The following is a 28000-nucleotide window of genomic DNA, read 5'->3' as shown; positions in this document are numbered from 1 at the left end:
GGTATACGTTTAGGACGCCCTGTATTTTTATTAATTAATAATGCCTGTGTAAGGCTTTTATTTTGAAAAATTAAAAAAGTGCCTTTTACTCAACGGTGTTAATGGAAGTGATAGTGGGTTTTTTAGGAGCTTTAGGTCAATGAAGTGGTTTGGGTTCGGTTTTAATGGGTTTGGACAGATAAAGCCCGGGCGGAAAGATGAAGAGGAGGGCATGAGGGTGCTCAGTCCTGTGGCGCTGCTGGACTCTTTGTGTACTTGTGCTGAGACTTTTAGCAGAACCGGTTTGAGCCGAAAACAAAAAACCGAAACACAGAAAGTTGTTGCGAGTTGGAGCCGAACTGCTGTCATCCACAGAACCGGTGAGGACTGCATTTTAACTGATGGTGTTGATGAATGTTGTGCATGAAGCCGTGTGTGTGTGTGCAGGGCAGCGGCGGTGGCTGTGTGAACCCGGAGTGGAGGAGCAGGAGGAGGAGCAGCAGGGTGTGTGTGAGGAGGAGGAGGAGCAGCAGGGTGTGTGTGAGGAGGAGGAGCAGCAGCAGGGTGTGTGTGAGGAGGAGGAGGAGCAGCAGCAGGGTGTGTGTGAGGAGGAGGAGGAGCAGCAGGGTGTGTGTGAGGAGGAGGAGGAGCAGCAGGGTGTGTGTGAGGAGGAGGAGGAGCAGCAGGGTGTGTGTGAGGAGGAGGAGGAGCAGCAGGGTGTGTGTGAGGAGGAGGAGCAGCAGCAGGGTGTGTGTGAGGAGGAGGAGGAGCAGCAGGGTGTGTGTGAGGAGGAGGAGCAGCAGCAGGGTGTGTGTGAGGAGGAGGAGCAGCAGCAGGGTGTGTGTGAGGAGGAGGAGGAGCAGCAGGGTGTGTGTGAGGAGGAGGAGGAGCAGCAGCAGGGTGTGTGTGAGGAGGAGGAGCAGCAGCAGGGTGTGTGTGAGGATGCTGTTCTCACTGAGAGCTGTTTAACCCTCAGCTTTACTCACACTGTCCACTGCTGGGCTTTACACAGAAACAGAAGAGAGCTTGTCTGGAGTAGAGAACTCAACACCACTGAAAAGACTGGTAATGTGATCACATCTGCTGCTGGATGCTTTCAGTCCATTTCAGGTTTCTTGGTTAAGGAATGAAACACACAATCTACAGTGATGCTTGAAAGTTTGTGAACCCTTTAGAATTTTCTATATTTCTGCATAAATATGACCTAAAACATCATCAGATTTTCACACAAGTCCTAAAAGTAGATAAAGAGAACCCAGTTAAACAAATGAGACAAAAAATATTACACTCGGTCATTTATTTACTGAAGAAAATGATCCAATATTACATATCTGTGAGTGGCAAAAGTATGTGAACCTCTAGGATTAGCAGTTAATTTGGAGGTGAAATTAGAGTCAGGTGTTTTCAATCAATGGGATGACAATCAGGTGTGAGTGGGCACCCTGTTTTATTTAAAGAACAGGGATCTATCAAAGTCTGATCTTCACAACACATGTTTGTGGAAGTGTATCACGGCACGAACAAAGGAGATTTCTGAGAACCTCAGAAAAAGCGTTGTTGATGCTCATCAGGCTGGAAAAGGTTACAAATCCATCTCTAAAGAGTTTGGACTCCACCAATCCACAGTCAGACAGATTGTGTACAAATGGAGGAAATTCAAGACCATTGTTACCCTCCCCAGGAGTGGTCGACCAACAAAGATCACTCCAAGAGCAAGGCGTGTAATAGTCGGCGAGCTCACAAAGGATCCCGGGGTAACTTCTAAGCAACTGAAGGCCTCTCTCACATTGGCTAATGTTAATGCTCATGAGTCCACCATCAGGAGAACACTGAACAACAATGGCGTGCATGGCAGGGTTGCAAGGAGAAAGCCACTGCTCTCCAAAAAGAACGTTGCTGCTCGTCTGCAGTTTGCTAAAGATCACGTGGACAAGCCAGAAGGCTATTGGAAAAATGTTCTGTGGACAGATGAGACCAAAATAGAACTTTTTGGTTTAAATGAGAAGCGTTATGTTTGGAGAAAGGAAAACACTGCATTCCAGCATAAGAACCTTATCCCATCTGTGAAACATGGTGGTGGTGGTAGTATCATGGTTTGGGCTTGTTTAGCTGCATCTGGGCCAGGACGGCTTGCCATCATTGATGGAACAATGAATTCTGAATTATAACAGCGAATTCTAAAGGAAAATGTCAGGACATCTGTCCATGAACTGAATCTCAAGAGAAGGTGGGTCATGCAGCAAGACAACGACCCTAAGCACACAAGTCGTTCTACCAAAGAATGGTTAAAGAAGAATAAAGTTAATGTTTTGGAATGGCCAAGTCAAAGTCCTGACCTTAATCCAATCAAAATGTTGTGGAAGGACCTGAAGCGAGCAGTTCATGTGAGGAAACCCACCAACATCCCAGAGTTGAAGCTGTTCTGTATGGAGGAACGGGCTAAAATTCCTCCAAGCCGGTGTGCAGGACTGATCAACAGTTACCGGAAACGTTTAGCTGCAGTTATTGCTGCACAAGGGGGTCACACCAGATACTGAAAGCAAATGTTCACATACTTTTGCCACTCACAGATATGTAATATTGGCTCATTTTCCTCAATAATTAAATGACCAAGTATAATATTTTTGTCTCATTTGTTTAACTGGGTTCTCTTTATCTACTTTTAGGACTTGTGTGAAAATCTGATGATGTTTTAGGTCATATTTATGCAGAAATATAGAAAATTCTAAAAGGTTCAAGCACCACTGTAAGTAGAGTAGGGATTCTCAAACCTTATTATTTCTTTTTTTTTTTTTCAGACTTTAACTGTAAAAAAAAAATCCACTAATCTGTCTATTCAAAAATTAGGCTCATTTTCATATTTGTACAATAATATTCTGGTTGTTTACTGAAGAGCTTGTTCTAGAAAATTCCACCAACAGGAAGCATTAAGTCCAATTTCACATGATTTACTTATTGTGGTTTGGATTAAACCCATTCAAATAAAGTAAAAAAATCAAACTAGCTAATAACTATACAAAAAAAATCAATATTAGACTATTTACATTACTAGTCAAAAGTTTGTACATAGGTGTGTCTTTATTTTGACTATTTTCTGTATTGTAAAACAATAATGAAGACAAACTATGAAATAACGTGGAATTATGTGGTAAACACAAAGTGTTAAAAAAAAAGTTTCATATTTTAGATTCTTCAAAGTAGCCAGTGTTTCCCTTGATAATGCTTTGCAAAGTATTGGCATTATCTTAACCAGCTTCATGAGGTCGTCACCTGGAATGCTTTTCAATTAACAGGTGCCTTGTCAAAAGTTAATTAGTGGACTAGTTTCATGCCTTCTTAATGCATTTGAGATCAAATAGTAAATACAGGGATGAGAATTTTCCGCCGATTGGCGGATTTCCGACTTTTTCAGACCAAAATGATCGTTTTTGAGATCGATGTAAATCTGTTGAGAATTTTTTTTTTTTTGGGGGGGGGGTATGATTAACGATCTGTGGTCACCTTATAATGCAGACGTCCCAAGTCTCCTGGAAGTTCCGGGAGTCTCCTGCATATTGATAGAAGCGAGCAAGAGCGTGCGCGCGCAACATTAAGGTCTGCATCACGCATCTTACAATGTGCGCGCGCGACGGAGACTGCGTGCAGTGTTGCCAGATACTGCTAACGTTTTCCAGCCCAAAATATGTTCAAAACCCGCCAAAATGCACTTAAAAACACCCAATCTGGCAACGCTGCCTGTGTGCCTGTTCATGTAGCACATACCAGACAAAGAGCATCTTGATTGGGTCACTCAGCAAAATAAGCCAATCAGCTTTCAGTGTGGGCGGGCTTTTATCTCTTTTCTTGAGGACCGGAGTTTTCAGTTGAGTCAGTGCAGCCTACAGGATCGGCATGGCAGAGAGAGAGCGCGCCCCAAAAAAATATATCAATTACATCTATAAATGTGTATCTTTTATAAATGGGGTTAGCTTATCTAATGTAGCATGTTGGGGAGAATCATAGTATCATATCTATATTTCTGATGAAATTTTAAGTATGATAGCATGTATAACTCTCCTACTTATTGCTCATTTCATGGGGGGGAATTGCTGGCGTGTGCTGCGCGGGAGCGTCTGCCCACATTTTTTAGGCCGAGATGAACTTATAGTTTTTGATTTAAAAAAAATTTCCAATATGTAATGCCCATTGTACATGCCTGTTCTTTAATTCAAAATCACCATCTCGATCTTCAGATTGACCATATGGTATCTGTATTACATTATACAGCATCCTGTCCAGATAAAACCTCGTTAGTCCACACAACAGTTGAAAGGGAAGTGATGAGTGATGTTGAATGTTGCCTGCTTGATACGCAAGACCTCCTGCTACCATGATAACGTCAGAAGAAAGCTTAAGAGAATTATATGATAGAACTTTTTTCTGGTTTGCACTTCATTTTAAAGGATTAGAGTATTCAAAGACATGAATAGCTAAAATGCAGAAATATAATACTGTAGAGCTCGTTTATATTAAAAGGTGCATTGATTTTTTGAAATCATCAAATGTGAATTGATTAAAAACAAGTCTCTTGTACCATATTAATCATTTTCACCTGGTAGTCCACCAAGAAGGGGAATTTATTTCCATATAAATTGCAAATTTTTGCTGATAAAATTAATGGTTTTGGGGTAAAAAAAAAAAAATAGCCAAAAATCATTAGCCCCATGGGCCCCGCCCTGTTTTTTTCAGACTTTTAAAATATTTTTCATTCTCATCCCTGTAAATAATAAAAATACAGTAAATAGCCCTGTTCCATCCACAACTGTAGGAATCTGTACCAGGGAGCAGTTGGGGGTTAGGTGCCTTGCTCAAGGGCACTTCAGCCCAACCTTCAAGCCATGGCTGCCCCATGTTAACCAAACCACATGTCTTTGGACTGTGGGGGAAACCGGAGCACCCGGAGGAAACCCACGCAGACACGCGGAGAACATGCAAACGCCACACAGAAAGGCCTCCATCAGCCACTGGGCTCGAACCCAGAACCTTCTTGCTGTGAGGTGACAGTGCGACGCCACCGTGCCGCCCCATTATGTCAAGAACCGCTCAATTAAGTAAAGAGAAACAACATCCATCATTACTTTAAGACATGAAGTGATTTTTTTTAATTAATAAAAAAAAAAAGAAGTAGACAGAACTCGACGCCAGCGGCGTCGATGGGGATGCCTCCGCCTGGTAGATTACACGCCTTATTAAGTTGTGATTTGGGGATGGACATTTGACCTCACAATGACCTTGACCTTAGACCTTTTGATCTCAAAATCTAATCATTTCATCTTTGTCCCAAAGTGCACAAATGGTGAAAGTTTGGTGAAATTCCTTTCAATAGTCTTTGAGATATGGCGTTCACAAGGTTTGGGGATGGACATTTGACCTCACAGTGACCTTGACCTGTGACCTTTTAACCTCAAAATCTAATCAGTTCATGTTTGTCCCAAAGCGCACAAATGGTGAAAGTTTGGTGAAATTCCTTTCATTAGCCTTTGAGATATCATGTTCACAAGGTTTCGGGACGGACGCGTGCACGCACGGACAGACGGATAACCCGAAAACATAATGCCTCCTGCACCTTAAGGTGGCGGAGGCATAAAAAACACTGAATTAGAAGGCGTGTCTGGTACTTGGTATTTTTTTTTTTATAAGAGAGAGTTGTGATTTTTCATCACATTAAGAATCTTTTTAAATCGCAGTCTCCCTGGTTATACTTCCTGGACCCCACTTTGAAAATCAGTGGCATAGCATCTTCATTCGTTATCTTCCGCTTCATCCTGGTCAGGATTGCATTGGATCTGGAGTCTGTCCCTGAAACACTGGGCAGGAAGTACCATGGTTATGACTCGAGCTGCATTCATGTCACAGCCAAATTGTAAACGAAGCACTTTTTTTTTTGTTTGTTTTATGCCACAAAATATACTTGGGGGGGTGGCACGGTGGTGTAGTGGTTAGCGCTGTCGCCTCACAGCAAGAAGGTCCTGGGTTCGAGCCCCGGGGCCGGCGAGGGCCTTTCTGTGTGGAGTTTGCATGTTCTCCCCGTGTCCGCGTGGGTTTCCTCCGGGTGCTCCGGTTTCCCCCACAGTCCAAAGACATGCAGGTTAGGTTAACTGGTGACTCTAAATTGACCGTAGGTGTGAATGTGAGTGTGAATGGTTGTCTGTGTCTATGTGTCAGCCCTGTGATGACCTGGCGACTTGTCCAGGGTGTACCCCGCCTTTCGCCTGTAGTCAGCTGGGATAGGCTCCAGCTTGCCTGCGACCCTATAGAAGGATAAAGCGGCTAGAGATAATGATGAGAATATACTTGGGCAGTCATCAGTATACCTTGACACAGAGCCACAGTGTTACCTGTGTGTGGGAAACACTGCTTCAGAATGTCGTGGACAGCTGAAAATCCTCTGAGACTTTATTAGAGTACAGAGCTTCACAATCCAGTCCTTCATTCAGCCCGTATTTGTACTGACTTCCACTTTGTAACAAGCCAGAGCTCAGCTCATCAGCATTGAATAGCCCTTCTTACAGGCTTTAGTTGTGTTTTTAGCTGGAAGAAACGTGGACTGACTGCTTGAGGTGCCTCAGGACTGGATTGAGAAGCTCTGTTTTAGTGAAACTGTTTTGAAAATTAGAAGCATTCTATGAATATTGCATTGTATTTGTTGGTATTTTCAGAACCCATATCTAACTGTTATTTATTTCATTGAAAAGGGAATGCTCTACCATTACCGTTGGTCCCAGGGGGATATATAGCCTCCAAGCCTCCATTTTTTCGGCCTCTCTCTCCCCATCTGCAGGCAGTGAGCCTGGCGCTAGGCACTGGGCACGCTGTTCTACTCGCAGCCTCTGGGACTGTTTACACCTGGGGACATGGCAGGTGAGAGCTGATATCCTGCAAATAAATAAAAAGATCTAAAATTGATTTCCAGTTGTTCAACTAATTTTTTTTAAATTAATGAATAATTAATACTAAGTAAACAGATTATTCTTACTAAGTAGTACAACCCCGATTCCAAAAAAGTTGGGACAAAGTACAAATTGTAAATAAAAACGGAATGCAATAATTTACAAATCTCAAAAACTGATATCGTATTCACAATAGAACATAGACAACATATCAAATGTTGAAAGTGAGACATTTTGAAATTTCATGCCAAATATTGGCTCATTTGAAATTTCATGACAGCAACACATCTCAAAAAAGTTGGGACAGGGGCAATAAGAGGCTGGAAAAGTTAAAGGTACAAAAAAGGAACAGCTGGAGGACCAAATTGCAACTCATTAGGTCAATTGGCAATAGGTCATTAACATGACTGGGTATAAAAAGAGCATCTTGGAGTGGCAGCGGCTCTCAGAAGTAAAGATGGGAAGAGGATCACCAATCCCCCTAATTCTGCGCCGACAAATAGTGGAGCAATATCAGAAAGGAGTTCGACAGTGTAAAATTGCAAAAAGAGTTTGAACATATCATCATCTACAGTGCATAATATCATCAAAAGATTCAGAGAATCTGGAAGAATCTCTGTGCGTAAGGGTCAAGGCCGGAAAACCATACTGGGTGCCCGTGATCTTCGGGCCCTTAGACGGCACTGCATCACATACAGGCATGCTTCTGTATTGGAAATCACAAAATGGGCTCAGGAATATTTCCAGAGAACATTATCTGTGAACACAATTCACCGTGCCATCCGCTGTCGCCAGCTAAAACTCTATAGTTCAAAGAAGAAGCCGTATCTAAACATGATCCAGAAGCGCAGACGTCTTCTCTGGGCCAAGGCTCATTTAAAATGGGCTGTGGCAAAGTGGAAAACTGTTCTGTGGTCAGACGAATCAAAATGTGAAGTTCTTTATGGAAATCAGGGACGCCGTGTCATTCGGACTAAAGAGGAGAAGGACGACCCGAGTTGTTATCAGCGCTCAGTTCAGAAGCCTGCATCTCTGATGGTATGGGGTTGCATTAGTGCGTGTGGCATGGGCAGCTTACACGTCTGGAAAGACGCCATCAATGCTGAAAGGTATATCCAGGTTCTAGAGCGACATATGCTCCCATCCAGATGACGTTTCTTTCAGGGAAGACCTTGCATTTTCCAACATGACAATGCCAAACCACATACTGCATCAATTACAGCATCATGGCTGCGTAGAAGAAGGGTCCGGGTACTGAACTGGCCAGCCTGCAGTCCAGATCTTTCACCCATAGAAAACATTTGGCGCATCATAAAACGGAAGATACGACAAAAAAGACCTAAGACAGTTGAGCAACTAGAATCCTACATTAGACAAGAATGGGTTAACATTCCTATCCCTAAACTTGAGCAACTTGTCTCCTCAGTCCCCAGACGTTTACAGACTGTTGTAAAGAGAAAAGGGGATGTCTCACAGTGGGAAACATGGCCTTGTCCCAACTTTTTTGAGATGTGTTGTTGTCATGAAATTTAAAATCACCTAATTTTTCTCTTTAAATGATACATTTTCTCAGTTTAAACATTTGATATGTCATCTATGTTCTATTCTGAATAAAATATGGAATTTTGAAACTTCCACATCATTGCATTCCGTTTTCATTTACAATTTGTACTTTGTCCCAACTTTTTTGGAATCGGGGTTGTATTAATCAAATAACTACAGTATACCCACAGCACTGTTGAATCCTCAAATTTGATTGGTCAGAAGGTGTTGAGTAATTTTATATCAGTGTGCTTGCTGTAACTTGTTCTTTTTACATTTCATCATATTATATGGACATGAGTGTTTTACTGGGAAATACGCCACTCGTATTTTTCACACGAGCTATGTCTGGGACATGGAGAACCAGAACCGTGATGTAAATCTCTGTATGTCACTCGTGAGGAATGCGATGAATTGTTTTGATACTTTTTGTTTGTGAATATGTCTGTATGATAAAAAGAAAATCACACATCTTTGGCTTGAAGATATGAAGTTTATCTTCTCGTGTTGAAAAATTCGCATTTTTCATACAAAGTACATCACGGATCTGAGCGGCACTTTTCCCGATATTTCACTCTGATGATGTCACTCCCAGTGTTTTCCGCTAATTAGACGCACCTTGTCAAAGTGCCGAACCGGTTCAAAATTAAAATTCTTTTGATTAAATTTGCATTTTTTGTTTGTTTTTGTGGATGTGTCCATATAAAGAACATTACACAGTGACGTGAAGATTTTAAGTTTATATTCTCATGTTGAAAATATTTTCACTTGTTCGCTTCGCTCACTCGTGAATATACACTACCGTTTAAAAGTTTGGGGTCACCCAGACAATTTTGTGTTTTCCATGAAAAGTCACACTTTTATTTCCCACCATAAGTTGTAAAATGAATAGAAAATATAGTCAAGACATTTTTCTGGCCATTTTGAGCATTTAATCGACCCCACAAATGTGATGCTCCAGAAACTCAATCTGCTCAAAGGAAGGTCAGTTTTATAGCTTCTCTAAAGAGCTCAACTGTTTTCAGCTGTGCTAACATGATTGTACAAGGGTTTTCTAATCATCCATTAGCCTTCTGAGGCAATGAGCAAACACATTGTACCATTAGAACACTGGAGTGAGAGTTGCTGGAAATGGGCCTCTATACACCTATGGAGATATTGCACCAAAAACCAGACATTTGCAGCTAGAATAGTCATTTACCACATTAGCAATGTATAGAGTGGATTTCTGATTAGTTTAAAGTGATCTTCATTGAAAAGAACAGTGCTTTTCTTTCAAAAATAAGGACATTTTAAAGTGACCCCAAACTTTTGAACGGTAGTGTATTCACCACTTGAAGAGAAACTTCATATCTTCGTGCAACTGTGTAATAGCCTCTATTTATAAGGTGATGCTTTCTGGACGGAGACATTCATTTAACATTTATGGATGCAGTCCCAGGCATCATCACTTTAACAGTCAGTATGTTTTCCATCATGGGAAAGTTTTCAGGACAGAGGAGTTTGTGCTTTGCTGTTCCTTGGTAATATGACAAGCTGCATTTTCTTATATAATGAACTTTAGGATAAGGAAAAAAGAAAGGCTTGTGAGGGAATGGATGTTTATAGCTGCTTTCACATAAGTAATAAGAGAAAATAATTAGTCTCATGCTTACTTACAACATTTAAAGTTAAAGTCCTTCCCACGCCGTGTGGTGCATCGGGCAGCGCCGATCTCCGTTTCCACAGCCCTCGGCCTCTCGCCTATTACATAGCTAGGGTTACAGTGGGGGGCGGGTCCTCTGGTAACCACGAGAGTTTAACTCCCCACTCGCATCTGTATGGAGCACTTGCATGTGACGTCACAGCCGATCCAGATTGTGACAGACGCCATCGTGTCGGTCAAACGCCATATTCCGCCTTCTACTTCTACTTCTGGTTCTACTTCTGCTTTTACTTCTACCTTTTCTTCTGGAAAACCCTACTATATACAATTCTACTACAACGGCTGCGGCTACAAGCTCTCCCTACCCGTGCACGTTTTTTATGTTTTTTGTGTGTATTTTTGCGTGTTGTTCGTCTGTACCGGACTTCAATATCCACTACAACCGTATGGACTTACTGGACATTGGTTTCCAGCAGAAAATGACGGTTTGTAGCGATTTCCATCGCATACACAACATTCCGGACGAGAAAAAAAAAAACATTCCGGGCGAGACCAGCGGGGTCTCCTTGGATTGTTATCAGAAGCAAAGCGAAGGAGGCGGCGCCGGGAGCAAAAGCGAGGCTGCAGAGCCGGCCTGTTGACTAAGCTCAGAAAACAGCCACTCAAATCTCCACTGCCAAGCAGCTACCTCTCCAACGCCAGATCCATGTAAACAACACAGACGATTTGGAATTACCTTATTCTATTCTATAATCGGCTGGTCAGTGCTATACTCAATACTTAAGTGACTTACCCATCCAATGAGGATTCTTGTTTACAAGATGCCACATCTGAGTCGCTGACAAATCCTGAATTTCTGTAAAGATAACTGAGATTTATAAGCACGCAGTGCTTCACCACTGAACAGCGAGGGAAAGTTAATGAGGTAATCATACACGTCCGGGTATTCCGCTGGCAGTTCAAAATCCGGTCGTGAAAACTCCGTCCGGTGAGCCATAAGGGTCACAAATCTGTAGATCGTTTATTTTAGACATATATCTAGTTATCTGTTCATTAGAAAAATGAGCCGTGTAGTCCGTCGGTTGAAATTGATCCATTCTGTACACGAGTGCAGCAGTATTCAGCGGTGTTTTTGACCGACAAGATGGCGGTTGTGTACTTTCCGGTCACGTGACTGCAAGATCTCTATTGCAGCGTGCCTTGCCAGATGGTAGTTACAACTTTTAACAACTTACAACATTAAACATAACTATAAATGGTTAAAAGTTTGACAATAATTATTGATGCTGTTTAAGAGGAATAAAACATCCCATCCTGTCTTTTTTTTTTTTTATAATAGCAGAACACACTTTTTTGTGTTTTATTTCGTATTTCCTCAATGTTGCAGACCTTTTACCTTCTCCCTTACTTATAAATGGTTTACACACTTGTAATGTTTCCTGTTTGTATAGCCTTTGTATTCTTACCTTTTTTGCACCATGCCCCTTAAAGCACACTGTTGAACGGATGAGATGACAGTAAAGTTGTCTTGTTGTTTTGGCAGTCATGGTCAGCTGGGTCATGGCACTCTGGTGTCAGGGGATGAGCCTCAAGCAATCGAGGCTCTGTGGGGAGTCCCGATGAAATCTGTCGCTGCAGGAGGCTGGCACTCAGCATGCATCAGTGGTGAGAATAAAACTCTTCCTTCAATTCCAGTAGTCCAATATCCACATAACTTCATAGTGCTTTATAAGAATTGTTGATTACTGGCACCCTTTAATATGAAATTAAAAAAAAAAAAAGATGTACATGAAACACTGTCAAATATTTAGTACATACCGTTGACGGAATTTGCTTTTTTCATTTCGTTTTCAACAAGTAGCACAGATTCAAAGATAAAGCTATATGTGACAAAAATGATCCTTAAAGGAGATACGCAGAGCGATGGCCTCACTTTTTCTTTATAAATGCCTTGAGACCTCAAGAATGGCACAGGAATAGTTTTAAGTGTTAACAATAAATCTAATATAGTAATTTTTACGATTAAAGTGATTCATATAGGTAGTGGTTTGCATGTTCTCCCCGTGTCTGTGTGGGTTTCCTCCGGGTGCTCCGGTTTCCCCCACAGTCCAAAGACATGCAGGTTAGGTTAACTGGTGACTCTAAATTGAGCGTAGGTGTGAATGTGAGTGTGAATGGTTGTCTGTGTCTATGTGTCAGCCCTGTGATGACCTGGCGACTTGTCCAGGGTGTACCCCGCCTTTCGCCCGTAGTCAGCTGGGATAGGCTCCAGCTTGCCTGCGACCCTGTAGAACAGGATAAAGCGGCTACAGATAATGAGATGAGATGAGATATAGGTAGCAGTCTGAGTGAATGACCTTGACATCCGTAACGTCACAACAGGAAGTCTCTCGGTCTCATCGCCATTTCCGCTATACTAAAACACAGAGCCGACTGCAACTCCGATCCTCCATTTTGAGCTAATTTATCGCCATGCCACGTAGATGTGTTTTTGCCCGGTGCAGCAACACGACAGAAGGTAGATGTGACAGTTCGTGTAGGTGGGTGGAGCACAGAAGGACGGCAGGCTAGAACTGAATTCACAAAACTCTTTTATTCAGCTTTTCAGCTTTTGTAAACACTCTCACACACTCAGACACACGCACACACATCAGCCGTCTGGTTGGGGAGAGAGCTCCCTCTTCTCTCGCTCTCTCTCCTTAAATAGGGCGCGGTCACTGGGAAGACATACAAACACATTAATTAACAACAGGTGTAGTGATTCTGCCACTTACCTTCCCTGACTCCGCCCTCCTGTCACAGACCGATGCTTGACCACGCCCCCGCTGCCACAGTGGATTTATGTTGCATTCATAGTCCAAGAATGTTCAAACTGCAAAGATTTGGATGCGTTTTGCGAGAAGTTCACGGGCACATTGGGCGTCTACAAAGTGGTCTCTCCTCTGCTCTGCACATTTTACTGAAGACTCGTACGAGACCTCTGATCTGTTGAGGAGTGTTGGCTATAAGCCTGTATTGAAAGAGGGTGCAGTACCAACAATTAAAGGAAAAGAAAACTACAAGAAAAGGAAAGTAAGTTCAGTTGTACCAGTTCTCCCAGAGTGTGAGCTGAGGGTTGTTGCTAAAACCCGGAACGGAACATATTATCGCTTGGGCAGTGACCTCCCCGCGGTTGTTGCTAAAACCGGTGACGTCCTGTCCCTGGTTTTAGTAATTGCCTGAGCTGAGCAGTAATGGCGGAGTACTCAGTATGGAGAATGAGTGGACCAGCCATCTGATTTCTCCACTGGATATGCTTGCCTCAGCAGCAATATCTCGCCCTTACGTGGAAGAAGCGAACGAACGTAGAACTGAACAAACAACTGAAAGTCAGATTATTTCAAAACAGTCGGCCACAAGATCGGCCTTCAAGAAGCGAGAACACAGACGGGTAAGAGGCGACTCTCATTTGGATAAAAAAACAACAAAAACAGCACGTTGCTTACGTGCATTTAGATTAATACATGTAACTTGTATTGTGTATTTAAGTTACCGGTATAAAATTTATTTAATTTGCTTCAGGGGCGGCACGGTGGTGTATTGGTTAGTGCTGTCGCCTCACAGCAAGAAGGTCCGAGTTCAAGCCCCGTGGCCGGTGAGGGCCTTTCTGTGTGGAGTTTGCATGTTCTCCCCGTGTCCGCGTGGGTTTCCTCCGGGTGCTCCGGTTTCCCCCACAGTCCAAAGACATGCAGGTTAGGTTAACTGGTGACTCTAAGGCCAAGTTTACATTAGACCGTATCTGTCTCGTTTTCTTCGCGGATGCACTGTCCGTTTACATTAAAATGCCGGGAAACGGGAATCCGCCAGGGTCCACGTATTCAATCCAGATCGTGTCTGGTCCGGTGCTGTGTAAACATTGAGAATACGCGGATACGCTGTGCTGAGCTCTAGCTGGCGTCGTCATTGGACAACGTCACTGTGACATCCACCTTCCTGATTCGCTGGCGTTGGTCATGTGACGCGACTGCTGAAAAACAGCGCGGACTTCCGCCTTGTATCACCTTTCATTAAAGAGTATAAAAGTATGAAAATACTGCAAATACTGATGCAAATACTGCCCATTGTGTAGTTATGATTGTCTTTAGGCTTGCCATCCTTCCACTTGCAAGTGGTAAGTGATATGCGCTGGGATCACACACACAGCGGGTCAGTCCCGAATCACAGCTTGTGCGCTTCACTCGCGCGCTCTGTGAGCTGCGCAGGGCCGGAGTGCGCACCCTCCAGAGGGCACTCGCTGTTCAGGGCGGAGTGATTTGGAGCGCAGGATGCCTGCGGAGCCGAGCGTATCCGTGTATTGGTGTTGCTGTGCGCACGCAAATTGTGTATTGGTGTTGCTGTTTGCTCGCTAATCGTTTTAAAAACGTTAATCTGATGATCCGCTGATACGGTCTAATGTAAACCCCACCTAAATTGAGCGTAGGTGTGAATGTGAGTGTGAATGGTTGTCTGTGTCTATGTGTCAGCCCTGTGATGACCCGGCGACTTGTCCAGGGTGTACCCCGCCTTTCGCCCGTAGTCAGCTGGGATAGGCTCCAGCTCGCCTGCGACCCTGTAGAACAGGATAAAGTGGCTAGAGATAATGAGATGAGATGAATTTGCTTCAGAATGTGATTGTCTCAGTTCATCTGATTATTTAATTAGCCTTTTACATTTTATCAGTGAAAAATGCATGCATGTACATGTATGCTGCATAAGTTATAACGCCTACTGTTTTAATGAGAGTCAACCCACAATCACTGAAGTCAAATCAGTCTTAGTTGAGCAAGTCGGTAACAGTATTTCTTACTTTCACCATAAATTTTTATTTATATGACTTTGGTCTGTAGCTGTCAAAGGCCTCGGCCTTAAAACCGGTTACCGCTGTGATGTCACGCACTCAGGGCTGGCTGGCTCAGCGGAGCAGCTCGAATGCAAACTTTGCAGTCGATTTTTAACTCTCAAAAATATTTTTTTTATTCCCATTTATGCAGCATACAAGAGTCAAGGATAGAGATGCTATCCACTCAGAAATGTATTTAAAAATAAAGGTTCTGCATATCTGCTTTAAGGCTTAAAGGCCATATTATGAAAAACTCACTTTGTCAGTTCTTGTTTAGATACATTTGGGTATCTGGAGCCTACCGACCCACACACTCTGAAATAAGACAATCCAGTCAGTTTCTTTTGTGCTGCCTATTTCAGAAAACATTTGCTTCAACAAGCCATTCAGATTTGCCTCCCCTTTCTATGTCACAAGTGGAGCTCATTAGAATTACACCAACCCACCCCCATCTCAGCATCTCCACTCTTGGCTTGAGAACTGCCTTTGAGAATGAATATTCATGTGGAAAGTGCTATCTGATTGGCCAGCAGAAGAGGGAGGGTGGGGTGCACCCCCCACTAGTGGCTCATTATCATTTAAAGGAACAGACACCAATTGTACTGGGGTGTTTTATTAGATAAGCCAGTGCTGATCTCCACAAATAAAATATCCCTCGTCAGAGAAATAATTGTAAATCAAATATATATTAGTGCTGTCAAAAATGTCACGTTATTAACGCGTTAACTTGACTCAATTTTAACGGCGATAATTTTTTTATCGTGAGATTAACGCTCTGTGACATGATGTAGGTTTTTCATAAGCTTTTGAAACTGCCAGGAACTTGGAACAGAACAGAGACTTTGTTTAGAAAAACGATAGCAGCCAGACTGTAATGTCACGCCCCGCACAGCCAGAGTCCTCTGCCCTCCCCCCCAAAGAACCAGTGCGGGCAGTTCGCGCTGCCGCGCCTCGGGACGAAGAGCCACGGTGCTCGGCTTAGGTTTCGTTTTCCCATCGGCGGCTCCAGCCCGACTTTGCAGTGGCTGTGACAAGAGGTGTTATACAGAGCCGTAGTAACTCGTCCCTTCACTTTTAATTACCCGAGCGCACGCCTTAACGCAAAGCGTGCGCACGGGTTATAACTCGTGCGCGCGCATTAATATCTTGTGCACACACCTTATAAGTCGTTCCCACGCTTTATTTTTTTATTCACCATGTCCCCTCTACGGCGCCGTAGTGTTATGCTCTGCAATAAAAAAAAAAAACATTGGTACAAAGCAAGCCCATTCACTTTTTTATGCTGATAAGAGAATTACAATGGTTTTTCATGTGACAAAAATGTGCGATTAAATTGCGATTAATCGCGAGTTAACTATGACAGTCGCGACATTAATCGCGATTAAATATTTTAATCGCTTGACAGCACTAATATATATGAGTGATTCCACGCTTATGGGTACTGAAATGGGGACATGAACTTATTTTTAAAAATTCACCTAAAACCATTCCTTTTTTTTTACCATCAGGTCACAAAACATGTAATCTTTAATGAATGATATGTTAAAAGATAACTTTAATTTTCTGAGATGTAATAAAAACATATTTATATGCCAAAGTCAGAACGTAACAGAAGTGTTGTGGACATATATATTCTCAATTTTAACAATGTAGAATTACTTTTTGAAACATAGGAAGGTGATGTTTTAGCAAATATAATTAATAAACATGTGTAGTAGAATAAACATACACATTCTTTCAATAAGATTAACATGGTATATAGCTAGATTGTAATTAATTTGTAACAGACGCGAGATGGACAATCGTAACAGAAGTACTGGAACAGACATCATTTTGGAACTCATAGGCTTGACTTTGGCATATAAATATGTTTTTATTACATCTCAGAAAATTAAAGTTATCTTTTAACATATCATTCATTAAAGATTACATGTTTTGTGACCTGATGGTAAAAAAAGAAATGGTTTTAGGTGAATTTTTAAAAATAAGTTCATGTCCCCATTTCAGTACCCATAAGCGTGGAATCACTCATATACTGTTCAAAATTTGTGCAAAGATGGGAGATTTTGTAACTTGGTTAAGTTCCTATGAACACATTCTTAAATTAATAATAATAATAATAATAATAATAATAAATTAAAAGAACTTCAAATTGCATTCAGTATCACAAAATGGAATTTCAGGGTGCATTCCTATATTGTTGTCAGCAGTAGTTGTGTTTGTGGCTTGTCTTTCATGGATGTGTAGTGTGTAAATCTTTAATGATTTCTCTAAAGTTTAATTATGTAAAGTACATTATCACTGCATTCCTTTTTTTTTTTTTCATTGTAAATGACTAGCTGCTGGTGTGCATCAGCTGTTATTGTTTTGGTTGCTTGTGCAAAGCTGCACCATGATTTTCAACATGCTGTGTAATATAAAATATTAATTTAAATGGGGGGGTAAATCAGCATCCCATGCTATATAACGTTCCTGGAACCTACTATAAAAAAAAAAAAAACTAATCATCGACCATTGCTTTCTTAAAATTTTCCTGTCACTCTGCTTACTTAGTGGTTTAGGACGATCAAACTCCAGGACGTGAACTAAATGTGATGTATTCTGGGTTGTGGGCGACATTTATTTTGATGTGAGCAGCTAAACTGAGGCAAACGACAACTCTAGTGCTGTCAAACAAAAGAGAAACACTGGATGCAGTGCATAAATGCAAAATGTTTTAAACAAGTTGTTTTGGTTATATAAATTATTTAACATTTATAATGAGTTATAATAACTTGATAATAGTTTTACTATTTACTGTGTTTGGCGGGCTTAGGTTATTGTTGTGATTTGTGTGCATTTGGCAAAGGTTTGTTTACCTTTTTTTCTCTCACCATATTTCTAAAGAATGAATTAGTTTTAGAAGTATATTTTCAGCCTTGGATGCCCGTCTACCAGTGATGATTTTTTTTTTTTTTTGTTATTCTATTATGAACCAAAGCAAACAAACCAAAAGTATCAGTTTTGCTCTCATTTGAATTCAGTAAATAAGTGTGAAAACATCCTACAAGCCAGTAAAAGCATTGTGCAAAGGTGGGGCGATTAACCAGACGTTTTAATTTGCACAGCTGGAGGAGATCTATATGTATGGGGCTGGAATGAGAGTGGCCAGATTGGCCTGCCATCGAAAGGCCTCAGAGAGGAGAGACCGAGAGAAGAAAGTATTGGTGAGCCAGGCTTAAAACTCTTCTTTTACTCTCTCTCTGTCTGCTTCTCTCTTTGACATATAGACTGGTACCAAAATTCAGAAAAGTGCTTATTTAAGGAGTTAAAGGCATTTTTGAGACAAAGTCGGCAAACAGTCTTCTTTTGTCAATTTGGGTGTGCCGAATTCAAATCTGCAATATGCCGAGCTCTATCTGACCTCTGTTGACCTCTAGAGGTCATTAAACTCTGGGCCTGTAAACGTCTCAGCTGAACCCAGTTTCTCAGCTTTCTAAGGAATGAAATGTACTAAAATGATTAATGAAGTTAGCAAATGGCCTTGTTTGTTAAATGTTTGGGTGCTGAATTCATTTTTCATTTGTAAAACAACATACTGTATTTATCCTTATAGAAGCGCCCTCCCTATTTGACGCGCCTCCACGATTTTCAGAGCTAGAATAGTATTTACCAACCATTTTCTTCATTTAACAAACTTTAAATCCAACAAACCACAACAGAGACGTTCAATTTCACCGCTGATTTTTTTTTTACCGGAAATCGCATTAGTAAACATGGACAGTATAAAATACGGACATTCACTCTGCTGCGGATATCAATACGGGTGGAGACGTACCTTTTGTTTGCACCACTCTTGTACACGTTTACGGTGAACATTAAATGTTTTTGCAGCTAAGTGTTTGCCTTTCTGCTCTGCCAGTTCTACAACCTTTAACTTAAAACTAGCGGTGAAGGATCGTTTTGAGGACGACATTTTGTTTTGTGAGCTCATAAACATCGACGATGACGTGAATTGTGACGTCACTACAAATAGTTTACTTACCAGTGTTATCCTTATAAGCGAGCTGGACATTGTTTAATTGACTTTTTGGACATATAACTGTATTTTCATGTGTTTCAAAATAAATGTTTTAAATTCCGATGATTTTGTCATGTTCGATTTTTGTCATTTAAGGGTCGAAATTGACGCTCCCCCTTCATGTTTTGCATCGCGCCCGGGCGCGTTTATTAGGATAAATACGGTATGACCTCTGATAACCTCAAGGTCATTAATCTTGGCCTATAGGCCTATGCATTTAACGGCATTTTTAAACTGACTTTACTCCCCCAAAAAGAATATGAACAGACAAAAAACAAATAGAAAGGAACAAATACAACATTAAATGCCAGTCCATGTACACATGACTTACTTTTCACAGTGAGAATGCCTCGGCGATCACCTTACATAACATTGCATTACATTTAGCGGTTATTGTTTATACAAAGCTACTGAAAAAAGGACAGATTCAGCAGCATACAAAATGTGGGGGCATACAGGGTATACAGGTTCATCAGGGTTAGTATATATGAGAGTTTTTTTCTTTGTTGTTTGTAAAGGCTTTACCCCGTTTAAAACAAAACAAACAACAAAGAAAAAAACTCTCATATATACTAACCCTGATGAACCTGTATACCCTGTATGCCCCCACATTTTGTATGCCGCTGAATCTGTCCTTTTTTCAGTAGCTTTGTATAAACAATAACCGCTAAATGTAATGCAATGTTATGTAAGGTGATCACCGAGGCACTCTCATTGTGAAAAGTAAGTCATGTGTACATGGACTGGCATTTAATGTTGTATTTGTTCCTTTCTATTTGTTTTTTGTCTGTTCATATTCTTTTTGGGGGAGTAAAGTCAGTTTAAAAATGCCGTTAAATGCATAGGCCTATACGCCAAGTTTAAAGACCTTGAGGTTATCAGAGGTCATATGTCGTTTTACAAATGGAAAATGAATTCAGCACCCAAACAAATCATTTTAGTACATTTCATTCCTTAGAAAGCTGAGAAACTGGGTTCAGCTGAGACGTTTACAGGCCCAAAGTTCAATGACCTCTAGAGGTCAACAGAGGTCAGCTACGTTCACACTGCAAGGCTTAATGCTCAATTCCGATTTTTTTGTGAAATCCGATTTTTTTGTGAGGTCGTTCATATTAACAAATATATGCGACTTGTATGTGATCCTCAGTATGAACGAAAAGCGACCTAAAAGTGTTCCGCATGCGCATTGCAGGATACGACGACGTCACACGCAGTGAGCATGGCCAGTGTTTACGGAAGTAAAACCGCCCGGTTGCGGTATGACCCATCCAATCTAGCTTGAATAGCTGCATCCCCCCAAATGGAAATCAGCTCCCTAACCTCTGCGTCCTTCCATTGAGAAGATTCAGAACCTTCACAGCCCGAAGCGTCCCTCGCATTGATGTCATGCGCAGGGGCGCAGATACGTTTTTTGAACTGGGGGGGACAAAAAACTGGGGGGGACAAAGCTGCCAGCAAACCAACCCCAACCCCAATATGCCTGTCAAACTTGTGGGTTACCATAGCAACCAAGCTCGAGCTCGCAACCTGTGCAGTCTGCGCAGCTCAACCAACCGAATATCAGTCTTTGTTTTGTTTTATGTGAGTTGTTGCAACTATGTATACACTGCTGTGCACCTCAATAAACCGAATGGTAATTAGTCTTTTGATTTTTCCGTGAGGTTTGCCTTATGCAAAGAAAGACAGCATAGACGTTTTTTCCTCCCTATAAGTAGGGGGGACCGAACGAGGCGAATTTAAATATGACTCGTCCCACCCTCTATCTGCGCCCGTGATTATGCGCCATGTTGTTGTAACTTTTTTGAGAGACCCGCCGCCTACTTCAGCGCAGAATAGTGACGTTTGTGGCTTGTTGATGACGTGTAAGTCGGATGAATGCGACCTGGCGGTTCAGACTGAAGTCGCATATGAAAAGAGCGGATAGGAATCGGAATTAGGACCACATATCCAAACGGCCTGGGTCGGATTTCTAGGCGCAGCCAGGGGCCGGAAGGAATCCTGTTTGGGAACCACAGGATTTCATCTCTGCTTTTTGCGGATGATGTTGTCCTGTTGGCTTCTTCAAACCAGGACCTTCAGCATGCACTGGGGCGGTTTGCAGTCGAGTGTGAAGCGGCTGGGATGAGAATCAGCACCTCCAAGTCCGAGGCCATGGTTCTCGACCGGAAAAGGGTGGCTTGCCCTCTCCAGGTTGGTGGAGAAGTCCTGCCTCAAGTGGAGGAGTTTAAGTATCTCGGGATCTTGTTCACGAGTGAGGGAAGGATGGAGCGTGAGATCGACAGGCGGATCGGTGCAGCCTCCGCAGTGATGCGGTCGCTTTACCGGTCCGTCGTGGTGAAGAGGGAGCTGAGCCAAAAGGCGAAGCTCTCAATTTACCGGTCGATCTACGTTCCGACTCTCACCTATGGTCATGAGCTTTGGGTAATGACAGAAAGAACAAGATCGCGGATACAAGCGGCTGAAATGAGTTTCCTTTGCAGGGTGGCTGGGCGCTCCCTTAGAGATAGGGTGAGAAGCACAGTCACTCGGGAGGAGCTCAGAGTAGAGCCGCTGCTCCTCCACATCGAGAGGAACCAGCTGAGGTGGCTCGGGCATCTTTTTCGGATGCCTCCTGGACGCCTCCCTGGGGAGGTGTTCCAGGCATGTCCCCCCGGGAGGAGGCCCCGGGGAAGACCCAGGACACGCTGGAGGGACTATGTCTCTCGGCTGGCCTGGGAACGCCTCGGTGTTCTTCCCGAGGAGCTGGCCAAGGTGTCTGGGGAAAGGGAAGTTTGGGCTTCCATGCTTAGACTGCTGCCTCCGCGACCCGGTCCTGGATAAGCGGAAGAAGACGGGATCTGTGTCGTTCATATTGTCAATAAAAGATCGGATACAGGTCACATATGGGCGAAAAGATCGGATTTGAGTCACTTCAGCCTGCAGTGTGAACGTAGCTATAGAGCTCGGCATATTGCAGATTTGAATTCGGCATACCCAAATTGACATAAGACTGTTTGCCGTCTCAAAAATGCCTTTGGGTGTCACAATTCTGGATTTTGGTACCAGTCTAATACATGTTTCTGTATAGAGAAAGACAAACTGAAGGGGAACAAAAAGGAAGATGAGGGCACCAGTGATGTGTTCATCTCAATTCAAGCATTCCCCGCTCTGGTGGATTTATCAGAAGCAGCTGAAATTAAGAAGGTCAGCTGTGGATCTCGTCATACAGCGGCCATCACAAGTAAGCTTCTGTAACGTCTCTTTCCTGGTGTTTATATTTTATTGAATTGGATGGTGTTGGAATTATTTACATGTATTTTATTTCTTTAGGCACCGGTGATCTCTACACCTGGGGATGGGGTAAGCTATTTTACTTTCTAGTTTATGGGCTAATAAGTACAGCGGACTGATCTGATGAGCTCCTATTTTCCTTCTGTAACAGGTTTCTATGGCCAGTTGGGTCATGGTTCAAGATGCAGTTCAGATGAACCAAAAATTGTGGAGTTTTTCTCAGGTGGTGGAATGAGTGTGGAAGATGTTACTTGTGGATTATGGAACACATTTGTATCAGCAGATCCAAGGGACCGTGTTGCATCATGACCCACACATACAGTACTGTGTCTCCTGCCACTTTTATTTACCTCTCAGCAACACAGACGTAAGGGAAAAGTACAAGCGTTTATCAAATATACATGTACAAACAAACAAGTGAGAGTTGTATAAAGAAAGTGAAAATCTTTACAATGGCAAAGGTAGTTAAAATACAGATATGGAGGAAAAAAACCAACCACCACAGTTAACATGTTACATGAGTACTGTTGGGTGAAGGGCAAAGTGCACACATGTTGAAAATGAGCTGGACGTTTGGTTCGCCGTAATCTTCACAGCACAATCTTGAATGAACTGGAAATTACAGTGTTTAATTATTAAATAGCACAACACACATGAAGGTACTTGGAGATAAAAGATCAAATAGAATAAAACTAGGTTTCTTACCTAACAAAATCTGGAGACCTGGAGATAACATGCTGAAATTCAGAGAGGTTTACAGTCCCATCTTTATCAATGTCTGATTCCTCAAGAATCTGTAAATTAAAAATTGTACTCATGATACAAATAGACTGTTTAAGTCTCTGACTGCAGCAAAGGAACAAAAGGTCGAACTGTAATGATAAAAGTTGGTGTGTGAGTGAGTGAGAGTGAGAAAGCGAGCATATTCACATTGCGTATGAGCTGACTCATTTCCTCAGATGTGAGTTGTGTGTCTGCAGACTCCCCAGTCAGACAGTTCACCAACTTCTCGAGATCTCCATAATCAAGTGTCCCATCATCATCAAAATCTGGTATGATTAAATCATGCTAAATAAGTTCTTAATATTCTTTTCACACAAATTACACTTTTTGCTGTTGTTTAGCTAAATGGACTTCAGTTCACACACTTGGCCTCTATTTTTAGTGACTATAGTTAGTAAAGCATCAAAAGAGGAGGAAATAAAAGTATACAAATATCATTATACACTCACTGGCCACTTTATCAGGAACATCTGTACACCTACTCATTTATGCAATTATCCAACAATCACGTGGCAGCAGCGCAACGTATAAAATCTTGCAGATACAAGAGTTTGTATTTGTATTGATGTTCAAATCAAACATCAGAATGGGGGACAAATGTGATCTCTCTAACTTTTGACCGTGGCATGTTTTTGGTGGCAGACAGGTTGGTTTGAGTATTTCAGAAACTGCTGATGATCTGGGATTTTCACACAGAACAGTCTCTAGAGTTTACACAGAATGGTGTTTATTACACAGCAGTTTCAGAAATACTTAAACCAGCTTGTTTGGCACCAATCAAACTACAGTCACGTACTCCATTCCCACTCACTGAAAACCGTATATTTTCTGTTATTATGCGGTAATAGTGTCGTAAGGGAATGGGAACAAAACCATAAAGTCGATTTGTTAATCTATAAACGTTAATCTATCCCCTGACAAACTAGTAACGTTAACGGAAATCTTTTGCATGGCTCCATTGGGAATCAGAACCATCAGGTTTTTATGCTGTGACCAGTCGTGATGTTGCTGGCAGTGACGTACGGTAAATGTAGTGATACTGCTACAGAACTGTTCATACTGTCTCAGTGTAAAGCAGCCAGTAGCAAACTCAAAACAACAAATAAAGAAAGCATCAGCAGATATAAGCAAAATTTGTTATAAATAGCCTTTGCTTGGGCAAAGGCTATTTATAACAAATAGTGGTGTAGTGGTTAGCGCTGTCGCCTCACAGCAAGAAGATCCAGGTTCGAGCCCCGTGGCCGGCAAGGGCCTTTCTGTGCGGAGTTTGCATGTTCTCCCCGTGTCCGCGTGGGTTTCCTCCGGGTGCTCCGGTTTCCCCCACAGTCCAAAGACATGCAGGTTAGGTTAACTGGTGGCTCTAAATTGAGCGTAGGTGTGAATGTGAGTGTGAATGGTTGTCTGTGTCTATGTGTCAGCCCTGTGATGACTTGGCGACTTGTCCAGGGTGTACCCCGCCTTTCGCCCGTAGTCAGCTGGGATAGGCTCCAGCTCGCCTGCGACCCTGTAGAACAGGATAAAGCGGCTACAGATAGCCTTTGCTTGAACAAAGCAAATGTTCAGAAACAGGAAGAGAACTCTCAGCTTGGACATGATGCAGCTTGGGCTTTTCACAACAATGAACTTGCCGCCTTGTGATTTAGTTCACGAGTCTGGCGGAGGTTCGTGCACCATAGCGTTCTGTTAAATACAGTCAGGTGTCTGTTCCTCTTCTCTTATGGAAGACTGAGCGGGAATGAAATTTCCGTGTTGTTTTTACCGCGTACGATAACTGATTTCCTATATGAAAGTGACCTACAGTCGCTAAGATTTCATGTTTTCCCCTCATTCTGATGTTTGAGTGAAGACTAACTCAAGCTCTTGTCCTGTATCTGCAGAATTTGCTGCATGAATGCACAGGTGTTCCTAATAAAGTGGCCGGTGAGTGTATTTGATCTTTATTTTTAGTGACCTCTACGGTTAGCAAGTGTCACAATGAGAAGGAATAAACATTTTTTTTAAAAATATTTAGAAAGGCATTTTTGTTACTAGAATAGAAATCAAGCCTCACCAAAAATTCTGAAAGCATAGTGTGATTTGATTTCAAGTGTTGCTGAATCGCTGAAGGCGCTCAAGAGATCCAAGAAGTCTTCAAAGCTTAAGCTCCCATCCTTAATCTCTGAGGTGGAGAAAACCTGGCAGATCCTTTTTTGAAAGGGATTGGACTAGATTGTAGTCCCAAAAAGTGCACAGATTACACAGGTGTTGGGGGTATGTTTACATAACAGAAATGCCATTCAGATAATGTAAGATAAGTAAAGGAGGTAAGCAACTGTGTGTTTTTGTTTGCCTACCTATGGCTCTTATTGAGAAGAATTTTAACAATTAATATTTAAACTGTAAGTTAAAAATGCCTGTCTGCCTGCCATCCATACGCTGAAGGGTGAAGTAGCCGGTAGCTGTAGGTTTGTTATCCGTTTGCCGCCCCTTCCTCTTTGAACGAAGGGCCCATTAGCTAATAGAAATTAAGCGCACACCCACCAGCTCGCACGTGCCCGTTAATTTGAAGAAGCAGCGGTCAGTGACCCTGGCAAACAGGAAGGTAAATAATTTCTTCTTCTCCATAACTGCCAGTTTAAATTAAAATCTAAACCTTTATAATATCGGATGTGACAAGTCTTCATACAGAGACACTTACTCCACTACATTGAGAAACAGCGAGTTTGTGTTTCAAAGCTGTCGGCTCCCTCACCTGTTTTGCTTGTTGTGATGTTGGAGTACTACATACACTTCATCATGAAATTGTACAGTAGTAGCCTGCCAGCAGTATAGTGGGTCTGATTCTGAAGGTCACATTTTCACCTAGTTAGTTCTCTGATCGTTTTGCTAGTTTGGGCAGCATGTGTTAAATGATAAAATGGGTCCCATAATAATGTTGTTGCAATATCTCTCAGCTTTTTTAATCCATATAGTTTGCATTTGAGAGAGATAACAATTTCAAGAAACTAAACACAAACACTAAACAAGCTTTTGCTCGTTAATGTAATAAAACCTGATTGTACCTCTTTCATAGTTCACTTTGGAATTTGCAGTTTTATTTATACCTCTTATTATTTTGTCTTATGTTTTTTGAGTTATCAAGATATTAAATATTAATCATTCAAAGATGCCTCAAAAAAAGAGAAGGCAAAAAGCCAAACGGCAGCACGGTGGTGTAGTGGTTAGCACTGTCGCCTCACGGCAAGAAGGTTCTGGGTTCGAACCCAGCGGCCGACGAGGGCCTTTCTGTGTGGAGTTTGCATGTTCTCCTCGTGTCTGCGTGGGTTTCCTCCCACAGTCCAAAGATATGCAGGTTAGGTTAATTGGTGGCTCTAAATTGACCGTGAGTATGAATGGTTGGTTGTTTGAGTCTCGACGTGTGTGTCAGCCCTGCAATGAGCTGGCAACTTCTCCAGGATGTACCCTGCCTCTTGCCCATGGTCAGCCGGGATAGGCTCCAGCTTGCCCCACGACCCCGCATGGAATAAGCGGTTACAGACAAAACAAAAAGCCAAATTAAAGGAACTGCATGATGCAGCTAAGGACAGTGGATCCCTGAGCGTAGTAGTCTGCAGCTGAGTAATCTTCAAATAATAATTACAATTACATTTTGATAAATGACAAACTCTTCTAATGTGTATTCACGGTTTAACATTCTTGTTTACATTCTCTTTGAATATTGGTTGCTATAGTTGGGCAGATTACGCTGTAGCTGTTCTAACATTTTGATCCATGTGCCCCCATTCGAGCACCTGCCCCTAAAGGCCTCCGCACGGCCCTGCTGAAAGATACTATATCATCTCTCATGCAGGAAGTGAGAAATGTTTAAAGAAAGAGATGAATTTCAGTCATTGTTCAGGCCAGATTAGGATAATCTGATAACTAAAATTTCAGACACTGTACTTCCAGTAGGTATTGTGAATTTAAATGGATGGTCCCCAACCCTGCATATTGTATTGTTGTCCCTGCACTAATATACCTGATTCAACTCCTCAACAAGCCCATCCTGAGGACATGTGCATCAATTGTAAACTGGTTACTCAAATCTAATGTAATGTCACCTGAATCACACACAAAATGATTGTTTCAACTCACCTTGAGCTCCGGCAAAGTACAAATTTTACTCATCGGTACCCGGGAATGGAGTTGTTGCCTGTCATCTCTGTTCAGGAGTTCAGTGAATCTCTTATGTGCCCTAGAAAACAGATTGTTGAGACACAAACTGTTAAAAACTGTACTTTATTGTAGTTGGTGTATGACTGATGAGAGATTTGGTTGCTGATTAATTCTGTTGTTTTGGTTCACATTACTATAAACCAAAGCTCTTATCAGTTATTACAGTGATGCACATTAACTTAAACATTTCTGGACGAAGGCTGTCACTCAGAATGAAGCAGTATTTGGATTGATTAGGTGGATTTAGTGATTGTTTTACTTACAGCAGAATTTCTTGCTTAGTGAGGAAGGTGAGCTCCTAAACACACAAAGCAACAGGATCAGATTAATGTACCTTTATTACTCTACATTATGGACAAGGGCTGGTGAGTTGATATCGGAAATCAGCTTTCTGTCTACAGTTTTATGGACTGAAAACAAATAGAAACTTCTCTAAAAAAAATCGTAATCTGCGAAAAACAAACGGCAAGGTCCACTTTATAATACATACACACACACACACACACTACTAGTGTTGTAGCTTCCAATGCTAACTGTTAACATGGACAGCTTTCTAACATACCCATTAATCTAACACATAAATATAATATTTACCTGATACTCCGATAACTGATCCTTCGGTAATTTAGTAGCTGTGGTACCCATCACGGCAAAAACGTTACTTGTTAAACAAGAGCACTGCTTCTGTTCCGGATATTCCGACAAACTAACTTTACCACTTAAGAGAACTCCACTTCCTC

General features: G+C 42.0%; 2 protein-coding genes across 5 annotated transcripts; one reads left to right on the top strand and one right to left on the bottom strand.

The window, feature by feature from the left end:
- Positions 1-23333, top strand: LOC132881917 (RCC1 domain-containing protein 1-like). 4 transcript variants are annotated; one of them, XM_060914976.1, is made up of 9 exons: positions 1-359; positions 409-483; positions 992-1044; positions 6800-6879; positions 11639-11760; positions 18061-18159; positions 22081-22233; positions 22323-22352; positions 22435-23333. In XM_060914976.1, the coding sequence occupies exons 1-9, from the start codon at positions 140-142 to the stop codon at positions 22590-22592; spliced, it is 990 nt and encodes a 329-aa protein (XP_060770959.1). In that variant the 5' UTR covers positions 1-139; the 3' UTR covers positions 22593-23333. The 4 variants fall into 4 exon arrangements, with proteins under 4 accessions (XP_060770959.1, XP_060770960.1, XP_060770962.1 ...); XM_060914977.1 differs by having other exon boundaries at positions 2-359; positions 427-483; XM_060914979.1 differs by lacking the exon at positions 409-483 and having other exon boundaries at positions 3-359.
- cib1 (calcium and integrin binding 1 (calmyrin)) lies at positions 22609-28000 on the bottom strand. The gene is made up of 7 exons (XM_060914980.1): positions 27855-28000; positions 27524-27558; positions 27180-27279; positions 25117-25270; positions 23214-23332; positions 22989-23077; positions 22609-22895 (listed from the first exon to the last, which is right to left on the bottom strand). The coding sequence occupies exons 1-7, from the start codon at positions 27903-27905 to the stop codon at positions 22874-22876; spliced, it is 570 nt and encodes a 189-aa protein (XP_060770963.1). The 5' UTR covers positions 27906-28000; the 3' UTR covers positions 22609-22873.

This window comes from Neoarius graeffei, chromosome 2 (assembly GCF_027579695.1).
Source record: "Neoarius graeffei isolate fNeoGra1 chromosome 2, fNeoGra1.pri, whole genome shotgun sequence".
Classification (NCBI taxonomy): domain Eukaryota; kingdom Metazoa; phylum Chordata; class Actinopteri; order Siluriformes; family Ariidae; genus Neoarius; species Neoarius graeffei.
The sequence above is the reverse complement of the archived record's forward strand: the minus strand, read 5'-3'. Positions and strand labels throughout refer to the sequence as shown.

What these genes read in the sequence shown, in the direction of transcription:
- LOC132881917 (XM_060914976.1), top strand. Translation starts at nt 140, where the DNA reads ATGAAGTGGTTTGGGTTCGGTTTTAATGGGTTTGGACAGATAAAGCCC. An exon ending in CAACACCACTGAAAAGACTG is followed by an intron (nt 1,045 to 6,799) that starts GTAATGTGATCA and finishes CCCCATCTGCAG; the next exon opens with GCAGTGAGCCTGGCGCTAGG. An exon ending in ACCGAGAGAAGAAAGTATTG is followed by an intron (nt 18,160 to 22,080) that starts GTGAGCCAGGCT and finishes GTTTCTGTATAG; the next exon opens with AGAAAGACAAACTGAAGGGG.
- cib1 (XM_060914980.1), bottom strand. Translation starts at nt 27,905, where the DNA reads ATGGGTACCACAGCTACTAAATTACCGAAGGATCAGTTATCGGAGTAT. An exon ending in GTACTTTGCCGGAGCTCAAG is followed by an intron (nt 25,271 to 27,179) that starts GTGAGTTGAAAC and finishes ACTACAATCTAG; the next exon opens with TCCAATCCCTTTCAAAAAAG. An exon ending in TGAGTCAGCTCATACGCAAT is followed by an intron (nt 23,078 to 23,213) that starts GTGAATATGCTC and finishes TTTAATTTACAG; the next exon opens with ATTCTTGAGGAATCAGACAT.